Below are 14410 nucleotides of genomic sequence, written 5' to 3' on the forward strand. Positions count from 1 at the left end.
TATATGTGTACATGGTTCAAAGTGGTGAACTGTTAGTGTTGTTTCTAGAATGATTAAAATGGGATGCTAACTCTCAGTATAGTATGAAATACCAAATCACTAGCCTCAACAAATTGATGGAAGTATTCAGGAAGAACATCCTTTACAACTACGACATCAAATGTGCGTTTGAGAAGATCCTACTTCACAGCTTGCTAGTGAATCACATCAACCTTCAGGGTGTGGTTCCTGCCTTTCATGGTCATGCTCACAATCACCTTTGCCAGGTCCAGCATCATTCCAAGTACAAGGTTGGTGCTGGTAAAGAAGATTTTGAGACTTGCAAACATGTCTTTTCAGAGTCTAATGCTCTGGCCTCTGAAACTTGGAACACTACTGAGTTTCATCACCACCAAGCTCTTGATGAGCACTTTGCTTCGCCGACATGGTGTTAAGACTGTGCTCAGAGGTAAGGCAGAGTCTGAGGGGCTTGGCTTCAGCTTGTGTGCTGCGCCCCTTACCCTGAGTACTGTGCCCCTAATTTTGGAATGTAGTACAACACAAGCTCTATAAGTTCCAACAGGATGTCGGAACTGGGGGTCCTCTGAAGGAGAACCGACAGACTACTAGGTGAGTGCAGGAAAGTCGGGCAGGGGTTGTTCCACCTGACAGGAGAGAGGTTGAAGGCTACTGCGGTTGGAACCAACAGTAGAAGTGGAGTGGAAAGAACTGCTTGGACAAAGTCTGAAGCAGAGCGGAATGAAGGGGACAGATGTAGCAGGGTGCTGGGATCAGTTCCAACGTGTGGGAAAGGCCACTGATGTGTGGGGAGTTGGATGAGCAGTGGAACAGTGGAACAGTGGAACAGTGGAACAGTGGAACAGTGGAACAGTGGAACAGTGGAACAGTGGAACAGTGGAACAGTGGAACAGTGGAACAGCAGAACAGAGGAGTGGAGGAGCGGGGGAGCAGCCGACCTAGGGAGTCAATCCCCTAGGTCAGCAAACAGGAGTTGACTTGGGTTAAGCCTAAGTCAAGGAACAGAAGAGCAGGGCTTAGAAAAGGTAATATTCAGACTGAGTATCTACAGACAGATGTACATATGTTTATATACTCTAAGTAAGGAGCATAGCATAGCAGAAGGCTATGTGCTGAGTGTACAGGATTACAAGAGAGATGACTGAGACATACGAGAAGAGGCTCAGAGAATAGTATGTATGTGACGGATCAGAAATCATTTGGGTATAGGGATTACTGGTGATCCAAAAAGCGGAACTATGATACTAAACGGAGATAGGACCAGTTGAGTGGTTCCTAGTCTAGGAGTGGACCGGTCAGGCGGTCAGGCGGACTAATTGTCAGGTGGGGCAACACGAGCGGAACTGAAGGAACTGAGTGGGTCAGAAAAGCAGAGGGAGTAGGAATAGGATCGGGCAGACCGATAGGGCGGAGGAGCGGAACCCCAGATAGGGTCGGATGGAAGGGGTATAGTGTCGGAGGACATAGGGGTAGTGTTGGAGGAGCAGAACAGGGTCGGGCAGAGGTAGCAGGGCTAGTCCTGCTGAGATGCACTTCATGCATTGTCAGAGAAGGAGGGATGGAGCGGAAGGGAAAACAGGGGGTCGGACCAGGGGTGGGGATGTTCACAGGTGGTATTGGAGGTGCCCGGATCCGGTATATGACACATGGACAAATATGCTAATCTGTGTATGTTGTAAGTTCAATTAAGTTACAATGCTGACACAACAATTTAGCTAATTTTCTCTACAACAACTATGTTCAAGCGCTTGAGGCTATTGCCTGCCACTTCTACATTCCTTGCCAAATCTCCAATGGGACCCAATGCGCCTTTTGAGACCGATTTGGACAATGAGAAGACATTGTTGGAGAAAATGTTCTGCAAGCAAGATGCCATGTCTGTTCAAGTTGACTACGTGAAGGTGTTAGTTGAGTATGAGGATGCATTGTAGGTTTTTCCCAGCAGTTTTAAAATTGACATTAAATGTCATTATGGCAGGCTTGCTTATGATATGGCTCGTGCAGAATTCTGCATGCTTGATCTTAGGGCAAATTGCTCCTCGAAGGAGATTGGCAATGTTAGGCGCCATCACACTCACACCACTGCTAAGCATGACCAAAAGCAGAAAGTAGTCAAAGACTTCGAATGCCAGATGGAGATTGATGAACATTGGGGTCCTGATTACCCTGAGCACATCCAGGCACAGTTGCATATTACACACCACCTCTTTTTCAAGGCTCTTGATGATGTTGAGAGGCTGGTGGTCATGCGACTATTGGAACTAACAAAGTTGCAGATGAATGGTCTTGGTAAGTTCTAGTCTACATCATGGCATGATACTAACCCAAAGGTTTTGTACTTAGGTTACAAACTTTGCACTCAAATTTCCAAGGCCCTCAAAAGCTGTGCAACTGCTATCCAAAATGCCCTTCAATGTTACAATAAATATGCTGCCACAATGATGCCACCCCACCCTCCGCTTGAATGGAATCAAATTGTCAAGTATTCTTTTTTAGCGGAGTTTGACTTGCTACATGATAGTGATGGGCAGATTCAGACTAAACGGTGGGCAAACCCACTTTATTGGCAAGCATCAACACAATACTTTGATGGTGTGCATGCCAAGGAGGAGGTGCAGAGGCTAAATGTAGAAGTTGGTCATCTGATGATGAAGATTCATGACAATGCTATCTACTATCCCAATGCAATCACTGCCCTTTCCGCTGAAGACTCATCACTTGCCTCCAAGCTGAGTCAGCAATGGGATCAGCTTCAGTCACTGAACTTGTGGAATCAGCAATAGATCCATCAAATTCAATCTCTTTGTGGATATTCTGGCCCACTGTCATATACCTGATCTGACTGCTCCAATACCAATATCCGCTCCACCTCCTGACTAACTCCACCCCATCCATCCTCCACTCCAACCAATCACAGTCCACATCCACTCCTATGCTTCTGCTCGACCGCCCAACCGGTCCCCTTCCATAATGTCTCCACTCAACTGGAACCTCTTTCCCCTTTTAGATATATACTTTCCCCTCTGGTACATAGACCCTTACTTCCAGATCACCAGTAACTCTTCTTACCACTTGATCGCTGATCCAATGCATACAGATTGATATCCGCTCCGACTTATGTCTTTGCCTGTGTAAGTACTTACAAATTATATCCTTGGTACATAGCTTTACAACATAGTTCTCCTAATCACTGCCTCACACTTAGAAGTATATAACATATCCTGTACTTAGATATTCACATATTGCAGTAACATATCTCCATATTATATGAGTGAATGGACATGCATAATATCCCATATGATACCGGCCAGCGGACCATGGGCCGAAGTTAGATATATCCTTGACTATGATGGATGGGCCGGGAGTGTTATTATTCCTGATGGAGATGGGTGGGCCCATGTAGGGAATATGTAGAGTAGATGAGTGGGCCGATGGACATGAATATTCAATAGATGGATGGGCCGAGGTAGTTGGATATTATGTAGATGGGTTTACCAAGGTAGATGTGTATCAAATAGCCGGGTATGTCAAGGGTGCTTGTTATCACATAGATGGGTGGGCCCAGATATATATCATATTAAATGGGTGGGCCGACGAATTAAGATTATTTTGTAGATGGGTGGGCCGACATATTGGTATTATTTTGTAGACGGGTGGGCCAAGGGAATGGTGAAATATTTATTATATATATGGGTGGGCCGAGGGAGCAGTAAAATATTTATTATATATACGGGTGGGCCGAAGGTAGTCGTATATTGCATAGACGGGTAGGCCGATGTGGGGGTATATAATATAGATGGGTGGGCCCAGGAGAATGATAATTGTAGACATGATGGAGCTCAGGTAGTTGTATATCATCCAAATCAAAGGAGGTAATAATTCAAAGTCATCTAATGATGTTGTATGGCACGGAGCTTTGCAAAGGGGTGAAGTGGAAACTCAAGCGAAGTGTACCGAGTTCCGAGACCCAGGTCTCGACAAACGAATATGTGATATCCATCACACTTCCAATCATCTGGTATTTCATTGAGCAATGGATGATAATAGATCTTTGAAAGCCAACATCATCCAAGCCTACCAAATGCCAAGTTCCGACTACTGAAAATCGAGTGGTGTACCCAAGATCTGAGCCCCAACTATTGAATCCTGATTATTGAGTATTGAGTCCCGACTATTGAGTCCCAAACATCGAGACCCGAAACCCAAAGCCTAAGATTCGAGATTCGAGACTTGAAACAAAACAAAATTCAAAACTCAAAACATGGAACACATATATTTTTACAAGTTTCAAGTCCCGAACATCAAGTCCCAACTATGGAGTCCTGACTACGGAGTCCTGAACATCAAGTCCCGACCATCAAGACCCAAAACTCGAAGCCTGAGATTCGAGACTCGAGTTCCGACCATGGACTCCCAGGTATCGAAAATCAAGTGAAGTGTACTGAGATCCAAGGCCCGGGTCTCGACAAACAAATATCAGATATCCAACAGACTTCCAATCATCTGGTATTTCATTGAGCAATTGATAATAGATAATAGAACTTTGAAAGCTAAGATCATCCAAGGCTCCCTCATCTATTCCTCTCTATCTCCACCCCCTTTAACACCAAAGTGCAGACATCCAGGATTCAGCTTCTGATCTCACAAGATCAATTCAATAATGGATGTTTCTTCCACTTCCGATGATGAAATAACCCTCTTGCGACTTGGGCCCTGACTGTCACTCATGTGGCATGTGAATATACCGAACAGAAATTCAATGCAGAGAAGACAGGAGGAGACCCAGTTATACCTTCTCTGAACCTAGGCACTGATCTGGTGATGGCTTGTGATCGATTGGTTGATCAGCTCATAAAGGCATATAAAAATCCCAGTGAGTCTTCCTGCAGATTCGGAAAATTCGTTTGATCAGTCAAATTGCTTCATCACAGTTCAGATGCCAATCGACATTGCAAGATATAGCAAATTGATCTCCCCAAAGGACACAGGGCATAATGAAGAGAGAGAGGTGAGGTTGCTCAAGAGGTGTCCTCCTGTCCATGAGGGCACAAAGTTGATCAACATACCCACAACAATTCTTGATGCATCCAGTGCCATCATCACATGGTACCTCCCGGACGCCCTGACCAATGCCACCCAGGTGTGTTATATATATTGTTACTGGATGGATATTGAACATCAAATGGTACCTACAGAAGGAAATTTGGGCGGCCTCGGATTTGCTCACTCCGATGCTCAAAAAAAGCGTAAAGCTCAATGGGATTTGGCGTACTAATCAAGAAGTGGTTCACACCAAGGTCGCAAAATGATGTCCTAACTCCCGGATGCATTAATTTATCTCCGGCAGTGGTTTCAGCAGGGGCACGAGGTAGGATCTGATGAGATGGCGATCTAGGTAGTTAAGCTCACGAATCCCCTAGAATCAGGCAGACCTGGCGGTTTCTGCATCATTGAATGGAGCATCCTCGGAGGATATCCTGAAGGCCATTGCGAGGCCAGCAGCCATTGCAACAGTGGCACTCAGGGTTATGCATCCTGAGCAGTACTGGGCAGGGTTGTGAGCCTTTGCAAGCCTCGAAGAAAAAGCACGAAGCAAGGAACTTGCCAAAGATGTCAGAGACTCTCCAGTACTGGGCAACTGTGTTTAACAGCCTCTCCATCATTTGCAATCGGGAAACCCCGAATCATCGAGACCATTCATCGATTCCCGAATGCTTCGATATTCTCACTAGTGTGGGGAATTATTCTAATGCTCGGATGAGTATGCCAAGCCTTCAGCTGGAGTTCAGGTACAATCTGGGGTGTATGATTACTTTTTCGGGAAGGATTGTCAGACATGGGGTTCATGCAGTGGAAGGGGATCGGATTGCCTGGGCATGGTATATGAGGGATGCTGTTCATATTTATGCCGGGATTCCATCATGTGGATGGGCAAGGTTGGATTGAAGAAGTAGAAAAGGTAGTTACCCATGTTAGTACCCACCTTCAAATACATGATATTAGATATCAGGCACTCCATGCTCGAAATTCGGGTTTCGGGTCTCAATAGTCAGGGACTCGATATTCCAGGATACTTGAAAGTGATATTGTACACATTTCACCAACTACCAAGTACCAGGTTTCGGGTTGCGGTACTCGGCACTCGGTACTCGGTGATTCAAGAAGACAACTCCCAAAATTGTATTTCATTAAATGTGTATTTTCTTGACTTAAAAATTGAAACTCGAAACTCGTTAAAATGCATGAGTTTCATGTTTTGAATTTGAAGTATTGAGTTGTTTCGAGTCTCGAATGTTGTGCTTTGGGTTTCAGGTCTCGATGTTCGGGACTTGATGGTCAGGACTCGATAGTCGGGCTTCGGGTTTTGGGACTCGATGGTCGGGACTCGATAGTCGGGCTTTGGGTTTCGGGACTTGATATTTGGGTCTTGATATTTGGGACTCAATTGTTGGGACTCGATATTTGGGACTTGATATTCAATGGTCGGGACTCCATACACGGGCGTCGGGTTTCGGGTTTCAGGACTCGATAGTCAGGTGTCGGGTTTTGGGACTCAATGTTCGGGTTTTGATATTCGGGACTTGGTGGTCGGGACTTGATAGTCGGGCTTCGGGCGTCGGGGCTCGATTATCGGGACTTGATGTTCGGGACTCGATACTCAATGGTCGGGACTCCATACACGGGTGTCGGGTTTCGGGCTTTGGGACTTGATAGTCAGGACTTGGGTTTCAAGACTCAGCAGTCGGCACTCGATACTTGATAGTGGGGACTCGAAACTCGAAACTCGTAAAAATGTTTGCATCAAGTTTTGAGCATTGAGTATTGAGATTTGTGTCGAGTCTCGAATCTTGGCCTTTGGGCTTCAGGTCTTGATATTCCGGTCTTGATATTTGGGACTCGATGTTCGGGACTCGACATTCAGGACTCAAGATATCTGGCTCTCGATACTTGACATTGGGTATGTGGGACTCGGCATATAGCAATAGGTCATATATTTGGAAGTCAGTATTTAATTTTCAGTACTTATTACATCATGTACAGAATTTAGACTTCAACATTCTGAACTGAAGGACTAGAACTACTCCGGTCCCCTTGGCTTCAATTTGGTTAGGACAGCTGTGTACATCTGAATCTTGGCCATCTTTTCACAGATGCCATCTTGTTGATCCTCAATCACTGTCAGGAGGCGTTCTCTCATCCACCTCAGTGCCTTCAGTGATGCAACCAAGCTTTCAGCCACCTGCTCGGGAACAACAAGATGTTCGTCCTCAATGCCAGACTAGAAAGGATTAGTAACCATTCAAGGAAATTCTGTAAAAGTCTTACTAGCCAATGCTGGTAGTGATAGACACAATTAGCGAATACCTGATCCCATGCCCATAATTCCTTCAGGATTGCAGTTGGTCCAGGTCCACCATTGAGTTCCATAGGTTGATACAATCCGGGAGGGATCCCCCAGATCTGCAACATTATGAAACTCGCACAGGTGGGATGAAAAGACGTCGTCCAGAACCATGTCCCAGGTGAGCTCGGGAATCAACCGAAGAATATGAGTGACCGGGCTCGGAACAACCAAAATGATGTTCCTTGCAGCTGAGTACTGCAGGAGGGGAGTCACAAAAGTCTGTTGGAAATGTCGGCATTGACCACCACAGTCATCAGTCTCTTACAGCTATCTCCCATTGCAGCCTGGCTTTAAAGTGCATGATCCGAGCAGCAGAAGGCTCCTCGGTGTGGGTAGCCTCCATCTGATATTGAGAGATGGATGCTTGGATGCGAGATGCAGCCATTGACATTGTAGCTGCAAGATCTGCCGGAGTGAGTGTGAGGGATCGGAACCCATTGCCAGAATTCTGAGAATCAGAAGGGGATGTAGGAGGAGTATGCGATACAGACATGGTTAATGCAGTATTATGAAGCTGGAAATGACAATCACAATGGCAGTTGGTTCGGAGGTGAAGATATGAGCCACAGGTTGATGGATAAAATTTTTCAAACTCCAACATTGTTGATCCAGGCAAACTCCATCATGGGTTGACCCAGCCAATTCCCGGGACTAAAATGTTTGGGTCGAAGTAGCTGTTTCATATCTTCAGCAAAAAAAATTCATTCATCTCGAGCCTCTATAAACCCGCTCTTCTGGTCTTGAAATGCTGCCTGGGCATCCTGTGCCAGCAATGAATACATTTGGGATTGCCTTCCCGAGTAGCATGCATGACCTGGAAGGTTTTTCACCAATGATTCACACATCCTGTCACCCCATTGGGTTGCTTTCCACAAGAAAAAGTTACATGTCCAATCCATCTCAAATTGGACCAACATCATTTCTTCCTTCCATCAATCCCGTAGGGCCTTTGCCCTGAAGCCAATGCACTCGGTAAACTTCGGATAGGTCCGTCAGCTGAGCACAGGATATGTCAAGCATGCCCAAACTCACATTCCTCATTCCACGAGTGATCAGGACCCCCCATGTCGACTTCGACTGACCAGAACCAAGCAAGGGACTCGTTTCGCTGACCTTGGGCATTTGGATCGCCGACGGCAGTGCTGATTTTGAGCTGCTCCCGAAGCAGGGGTTTGTATTTCTGAAGCTGATCTTCCCCCAGCTCAAGTTGCATCATTTGCTTCCTCGTCTTGTATATATACTGGCATGGAGGGACACTGCCTGCTGCACGGACGTCACCTGGGACCAAGCTCAAGTTTTCAGGGCCTGGGATTTGGCTTGCCTAACTGTTGTTTCGTAACAGAATCACCTTGTTGCACAAGTGAATTCGGAGGTTGTGAAGGGAGTCATCCGCCTGCCCTTCATGAAGAGACATCTCCAGTGGAATAAGATCCTCTGCCATGCAGCGTCTGCATCAATCTACTCCGAGGTTTGATGGCAATGGGATGACAGTGAGCTCGGGGGAGTTCGCCCATGTGTCAGATGTCTCGGTGAAGTCTGCCAAGTCATCATTGAGATCATCGAGAATGTCTACGTTCAAGTCATCAGGATCGTCATCTGTAAAGCTATGTACCAAGGATATAATTTGTAAGTACTTTACACAGGCGAAGACATAAGTTGGAGTGGATATCAATATGTACGCATCAGATCAGTGATAGGGTGGTAAGAGGATTTACCGGTGATGTTAAGGTTGTGCTCAAGGGAGAGGTTACTCAAAGGGCTTCGGCTTCAGCTCGTGCGCTGCGCCCCTTACCCGAGTATGTGCCCTTTAATTTCCGGGGGACAGAGGGGAAGTCCGACGGAAGTCCAGGGAGTTCCAGAGGACTTAGTGTCGGTGGAGTTCGGCAGAACTCTGGAAGGTTTTATGTGGGGACGGAGTAAAGGTACTACGGAAGTCCAGAGTAGAAACTGAACAGAGGTTAGACTACCCTAAGGTAGAGCCTGGAGAAGTAGTCCTAAGGTTTAACGCCTGAGACTTGGAGGTGGACAAGAGGTGAGACTCAAGTCCGGAGATTGCAGGAATGAGCAGAACTAAGATGATATTCAAACTGAGGAGTTCCGGAGTATTACAGGGGTTTATATACTGTAGTTATCATGTAAGTAAATCAGTCAGCAAAGGTAAGGGCTATGTACAAAGCATGTGGAAAGTCTATTAGTAAGTGTAACAGATCAAAGCAGTAAAGTCGGAAATGAAGTAGGAATGGACAGATCAATAAGCATAGCAGGAAAGGACATAACTGGTGACCAGGAGCAATAGCTAATCTAAAAGGAGTTAGGGGTGAGTGCAGGAGATGAAGGCGGAGCGCTGGGCGGAATAGCAGGACAGAGAACCTGGACTTTAATGGAGTAGATCCTGGAATTCCAGATCCAGAGGTATGGGATATGACAGTATCCCCCCCTTAGGGCCGAGCCCACAAGGCTGGGGGTCTGGATCATCGGTTAGGAGCATGAGGCATTGGAGTTTCTGCAGTGATGGTAGAAATGTGCCAGAGGTCTTTGGAGACAGAAAAAAACTGTTTTTCCCTCCTTCTACTCTCTTATACAGTTTATCATGCCCAACAAACCTGAAGGCAGTCAAGAAGTCCGCCAAACAGGCCATGGAAGAAAGGCAGGTGGAAATGGCGGCGGAGTTCGCTCGCCTACAGGAGGCCGTTCATCTGGAGGAAGAGGAGGAGCGCAGACAGAGGGAGGAGAAGAAGATCAAGGTGGAGGAAAAATGGAGAGCAGCTGGCAGGAACGGAAACGCGAGGAGGAGCAGAAACAGAGGGACATTGAGGAGACGCGGAGAAGGGTACTGGAGTCGGCGTCATTGGGGCGCATGGGGGTGTCGATGGTAAGTTAGATAGCTTGTTGAATGTTTGTTGGTACTTATCCAGATATCAGGTTACTAGTCAGTCCAGCAACTCCTGAAGGTCCGGAGAAATCTTGCAGCTCCTGTGTGGAGCATAAGAGGGACTGTACCTGGACTCAGGCGTCTAGGTCCAACAGGGTAAGCATGCTTTGGTTCTTTCTCCAGAGTACTCTAATAGGTGGTCTGGTAGATCCAGAATTGCGACTGTGTGCCGTCAGCTGAAGGCGCAGTGCTCCAGCGGCGTTCCGCCAGTTAGTATCGACAAGGCGAAGAAGCGGGAGCGAGCGGAGGGGACCCCATCTCCCCAGGGCAAAGGGGAAGAAGTGTCAGCAGAGCCTGGCAGAGATGGACGACGACGTGGAGGTGATTTCCAATCCCCAGACCGTGATCGCGGAGGAGGGCAGATGGACGGAGTACAACGACCAGGCCTGGGTGGCCACTGCCAACAACATAGTGGTGGCATTGGCACGGACCAATGGACTTCTGGAGCAGAGTATCGCTGTGGTGGAGGGGAGCAGAGTGGCCATGGATAGGTTCAGTGGAGGAGCAGAGGGCTTTCCAAGCCTTATTCCTGGAGGCGGCGAGGAACGGCTTTCACGTGGAGGCTGGCGGAAGAACCAGAGGAAACGGAGGTGGAGGTGGAGGGTGGGAGCGGTGCTGGGGTCTCTGGCAGGAGATATGGAGACTGATGACCTCTAGATAGTCCTGTACTCCTTCGTATCCGGTTGTACATATGTGCTCATTTTTTTGTAAAATGTAACTTGTTGCTGATTTTGTTCGGTAGTCGGAGGTGTTCGGAGATACGGAAGTCTGGAGGTCAGGGTATGAGGTTGATTGGTTGAGCACGGTGTGACAATATCCCCCCATTAGGACCGAACCCCTGAGGTCCTAGACAAATTCCCAGGATGTCGGGGAAATGGTAGACAGATGTTGCCAGGTGGAACCAAGGCATGTGGAACAAAGTCCACAGCACGAGGTGGGGAAATCGTGCTGCGAGGCAGATGGAGACAATGAAGTTCGGACTGGAGTGGATTGCAGGGGTACAGAGTGGAGTTTCCATGGTGACGGATTACTACTATAAGAGTGTAGGAAGGGCGGGGTTTTTTCTAACTTTTTTCTTCACTGAATATGTCTGCTCCCCGCGAATTTGACTTTGCTGGTATGACCACGGCAGAATTGAAGGAGTTGATGGCCGCGGTGAGGATAGTGGAGGAGAGAAAGGCCGCAGAGGCAGCAGAGCAGGCCAAGAGGGCGGAGGAGGCAAGAATTGCCGCGGCGGTGGAGAGGGCAAGGTTAGCAGAGGAAGCACGCAAGGTGGCGGAGGTGAGTTTCCTTTCTATCTGGTACTTGTGTGATACTGATGTCTATGGTAGGTGCGGAGATCGGGGGTCTCGGAGGCTGCTCCTCCGGTGGTCATGTGCCAGCAGTGTGAGGCCACCGGCCAGGCATGTACATGGGCGCTGGTGCAGGAGGACCAGGCGAAATCCAAAGTAAGTACTTTTGTCATTTCCATTGCGCCAGTGATTGACCAGAACAGAGCAGAGGCAGGGCCAAGGCAAAAGCCTGTGACCAGTGCGCAGGCCTAAAGGCCTCTTGTAAAGTCGACGGGGATGATTCGCAACTGGCTGTACCGGCGAAGAGTTGGAAAAGGACATGGGAATGGGCAGCGGAGTCCGGTGAAAGGATGGAGGAAGATGTGGGTAGGCCTTCCCAGAGGAGGAGGGTGTATGGGGAGGAGGAGTCCATTACGGAGGTCGATGACCAGGAGTGGGTCAAGGCCGCTAACGACATGGTCCTGGTGCAGGCGGAGATGAACACGAAGCTGGGGGCCCTTGCGACAGCCATCACCCATCTCACCAAACAGCTGGAACTACAACAGGTGGAGCAGAAGGAGGAGAGGAACAAGGTCCGAGCGGAAATCCGGGAGATCCTCCACGTGACCGGAATCGCACTGGAGAGGGGCTTTTTGGGTCGGGGAAAGAAACAGGAGGTTCTTGGGAAAAGGGGAGAGATTGGGATGGGAGTGGCGGAGGTGACCGAGCTTACTACCAGCTCTTCTGGCAGTGACACAGAGAAGCCGGATGAAGAATCGGAGAGTGAAGCAGAGAAGGGGCTGGATGGAGAAGAGACAGGGGCTCAGCCAGAGCTGGAACAGAGCCGGAGGAAGAGGTGGAGATGGAGGCCTAAGTGTAGCTAATTCCCGTTCTCCTATCAGACCTTATGTACATAGTTGTATCACGTTGAAATAGGGCTGTTTCACTTGCTTTGAAAATCGAGTTTTTCAGAGGTACCGGTGAGAAACAAATGGAAGTCTGGTTCTGCTGGTGAACGCAAGGTTCGGAACTCCGTTCCAGGTCCTGGTAGGACGGAGTAAACTGGTATCGGAGGGCAGAGTTTCAGTACGACAGACAGCAGGCGGGAGGAGGAGGATAGTGGTCGATTAAGTGGGCGATAAGGGAATTGGGCAGATGTAGCGGATAATCAGTGAGTGTCGGATATTGTATGGAGAAGCAAGGACACGATGGGGAAAAGAGGAGAGGTCATGATGATCCTACCAGTGGCTTGATGAAACCACCGAATGAACTTTTTTCGGCAACATTGCGACTTCACATCTTCTTTAATGACACTCTCAGAAGATATAGTTGACAGCTGGACTTGGCATGGTCCTTGGTGTTGCTGCCTTTGTATTTCTTCAAGCACCATTAGAATACCTCCTACTGGTTTTCTGGAGTGGGTACTCTGGAAGCGGTGAAGGTGACATTGAGATGTTGAACATGGGAGGGAAGGGTCCCGGATGAGTCTGGTACGTTCTTTTCACTCAGTCCATGGTCCACTTTTTTGATGTTCTGTTCAAGGAGTGTAGACGATTACAGACATCCCATGAAGTCGTGTGTCCATACAGGGGACGTTCAATGTCCAATAATACAGCTGTTCCTAGGAGGTGTTCCAACCCTGTCCATAGTAACAGAGGACGATCCAGAGTAGATGGAGAAGCAAGATGGAGTTCCCTCCTGATGGAAGACTTTCCAGGAGGCGGCGGAGCAGAGGAGGAATAGGAGCGGAGGAGGCAAAGCGGGGCGGAAATCAGAGGAGGAGTAATCGGAGTGGAGGAGTATAGGTATATAGATGAAGTGGGGTAACTTGACTTGGGAGTTGGAAGAGGATGGGTGATAAACCTGCGCATATATGAGAGGCTTGCTCATGTAATGGACTAGTTTATCTAGTGTGATCCGAACATAAACCGGGGAGGAGGACATGGCTAGTCCAGAGACAGGGGTTCCGCAGTGAAGCGACTTTCGGACATCGGAGGTCATGGCATTTCCAGTGGTAAAACCCGGAAAAAGGTGTCCTGCCTATACCTATCAACAGATCGTGGCAGGAGAGCAGGTGGTATTCCTGAGTGGTACTAGGAGAACCAAAGGGATTGAATGTCAGACATTCCGGAGGTGACTTGCCAGTATGAAGCAGTGGAGAAATCAGATATAATAGGAACCCAGAGATAATTATGTAGTGTTCTGGAGTAGGATAGTTATGATCAGGAAATCAGGCTGAAGGATTGGACATAGGAATATGGAGTTTTTATTGGAATGGAAATTTTAAGGATGAAGGATCCTAAACAATAATGGAAGGGTCGGAGAAAAATCGTAGTTTATGAGGGACAGGACTTTAAACCTGATGGAGAAGTAATTCTCAGACATTAGTATACTTGGTAAGGTGTGAGTTCGAATATACTGTTAAGGTCGTGCTCAAAGGAGAGGTTACTCAAGAGCTTCAGCTTCAGCTCATGCGCTGCACCCCTTACCTGAGTACGTGCCCTTTAATTTCCGGGGACAGAGGGGAAGTCCGACGGAAGTCCGGGAGTTCCGGAGGACTTAGTGTCGGTGGAGTTCGGCAGAACTCTGGAAGGTTTTATGCAGGGACGAGTAAGGCTACTATGGAAGTCCAGAGTAGAAACAGAACAGAGGTTAGACTACCCTAAGGTAGAGCCGGAGAATTAGTCCTAAGGTTTAACGCCTAAGACTTGGAGGTGGACAAGAGGTGAGACTCAAGTCCTGGAGATTGCAGGAATGAGCATAACTAAGATGATATTTGAACTG

The 14410-nt window shown here is 47.8% G+C and overlaps 6 protein-coding genes across 6 annotated transcripts; 4 read left to right on the top strand and 2 right to left on the bottom strand.

Annotated features, from left to right (window-relative positions):
• Positions 1 to 83: 83 nt before the first annotated feature.
• On the top strand, positions 84 to 434 carry EDB91DRAFT_1061631 (uncharacterized protein; the record flags this gene model as incomplete). The annotated part of the gene is made up of 1 exon (XM_041314464.1): positions 84 to 434. One exon carries the CDS (start codon positions 84 to 86, stop codon positions 432 to 434), a length of 351 nt encoding a protein of 116 aa, XP_041171356.1.
• A 1776-nt stretch (positions 435 to 2210) lies between these two features.
• Positions 2211 to 2783, top strand: EDB91DRAFT_1019027 (uncharacterized protein; the record flags this gene model as incomplete). The annotated part of the gene is made up of 2 exons (XM_041312533.1): positions 2211 to 2307; positions 2362 to 2783. Coding segments are annotated over 2 exons (519 nt in total), but the record flags the coding sequence as incomplete, so codon positions are not given.
• A 2171-nt stretch (positions 2784 to 4954) lies between these two features.
• On the top strand, positions 4955 to 5579 carry EDB91DRAFT_1254347 (uncharacterized protein; the record flags this gene model as incomplete). The annotated part of the gene is made up of 4 exons (XM_041323806.1): positions 4955 to 5158; positions 5214 to 5315; positions 5366 to 5386; positions 5439 to 5579. 4 exons carry the CDS (start codon positions 4955 to 4957, stop codon positions 5577 to 5579), a joined length of 468 nt encoding a protein of 155 aa, XP_041171358.1.
• A 1517-nt stretch (positions 5580 to 7096) lies between these two features.
• EDB91DRAFT_1254348 (uncharacterized protein) lies at positions 7097 to 7916 on the bottom strand (the record flags this gene model as incomplete). Its single annotated transcript, XM_041323807.1, has 4 exons — positions 7097 to 7297; positions 7345 to 7479; positions 7532 to 7618; positions 7689 to 7916. The coding sequence occupies 4 exons, from the start codon at positions 7914 to 7916 to the stop codon at positions 7097 to 7099; spliced, it is 651 nt and encodes a 216-aa protein (XP_041171359.1).
• Positions 7917 to 8323: 407 nt separating this feature from the next.
• Positions 8324 to 8636, bottom strand: EDB91DRAFT_1254349 (uncharacterized protein; the record flags this gene model as incomplete). Its single annotated transcript, XM_041323808.1, has 2 exons — positions 8324 to 8400; positions 8456 to 8636. The coding sequence occupies 2 exons, from the start codon at positions 8634 to 8636 to the stop codon at positions 8324 to 8326; spliced, it is 258 nt and encodes an 85-aa protein (XP_041171360.1).
• Positions 8637 to 10013: 1377 nt separating this feature from the next.
• On the top strand, positions 10014 to 12510 carry EDB91DRAFT_1086794 (uncharacterized protein; the record flags this gene model as incomplete). The annotated part of the gene is made up of 8 exons (XM_041316116.1): positions 10014 to 10295; positions 10354 to 10451; positions 10538 to 10958; positions 11098 to 11160; positions 11184 to 11289; positions 11488 to 11636; positions 11687 to 11803; positions 11851 to 12510. 8 exons carry the CDS (start codon positions 10014 to 10016, stop codon positions 12508 to 12510), a joined length of 1896 nt encoding a protein of 631 aa, XP_041171361.1.
• Between the last annotated feature and the right edge of the window lie 1900 nt (positions 12511 to 14410).

The sequence above is a fragment of the Suillus paluster genome (assembly GCF_016628075.1).
Source record: "Suillus paluster strain FC165 chromosome Unknown EDB91scaffold_105, whole genome shotgun sequence".
Classification (NCBI taxonomy): Eukaryota; Fungi; Basidiomycota; class Agaricomycetes; order Boletales; family Suillaceae; genus Suillus; species Suillus paluster.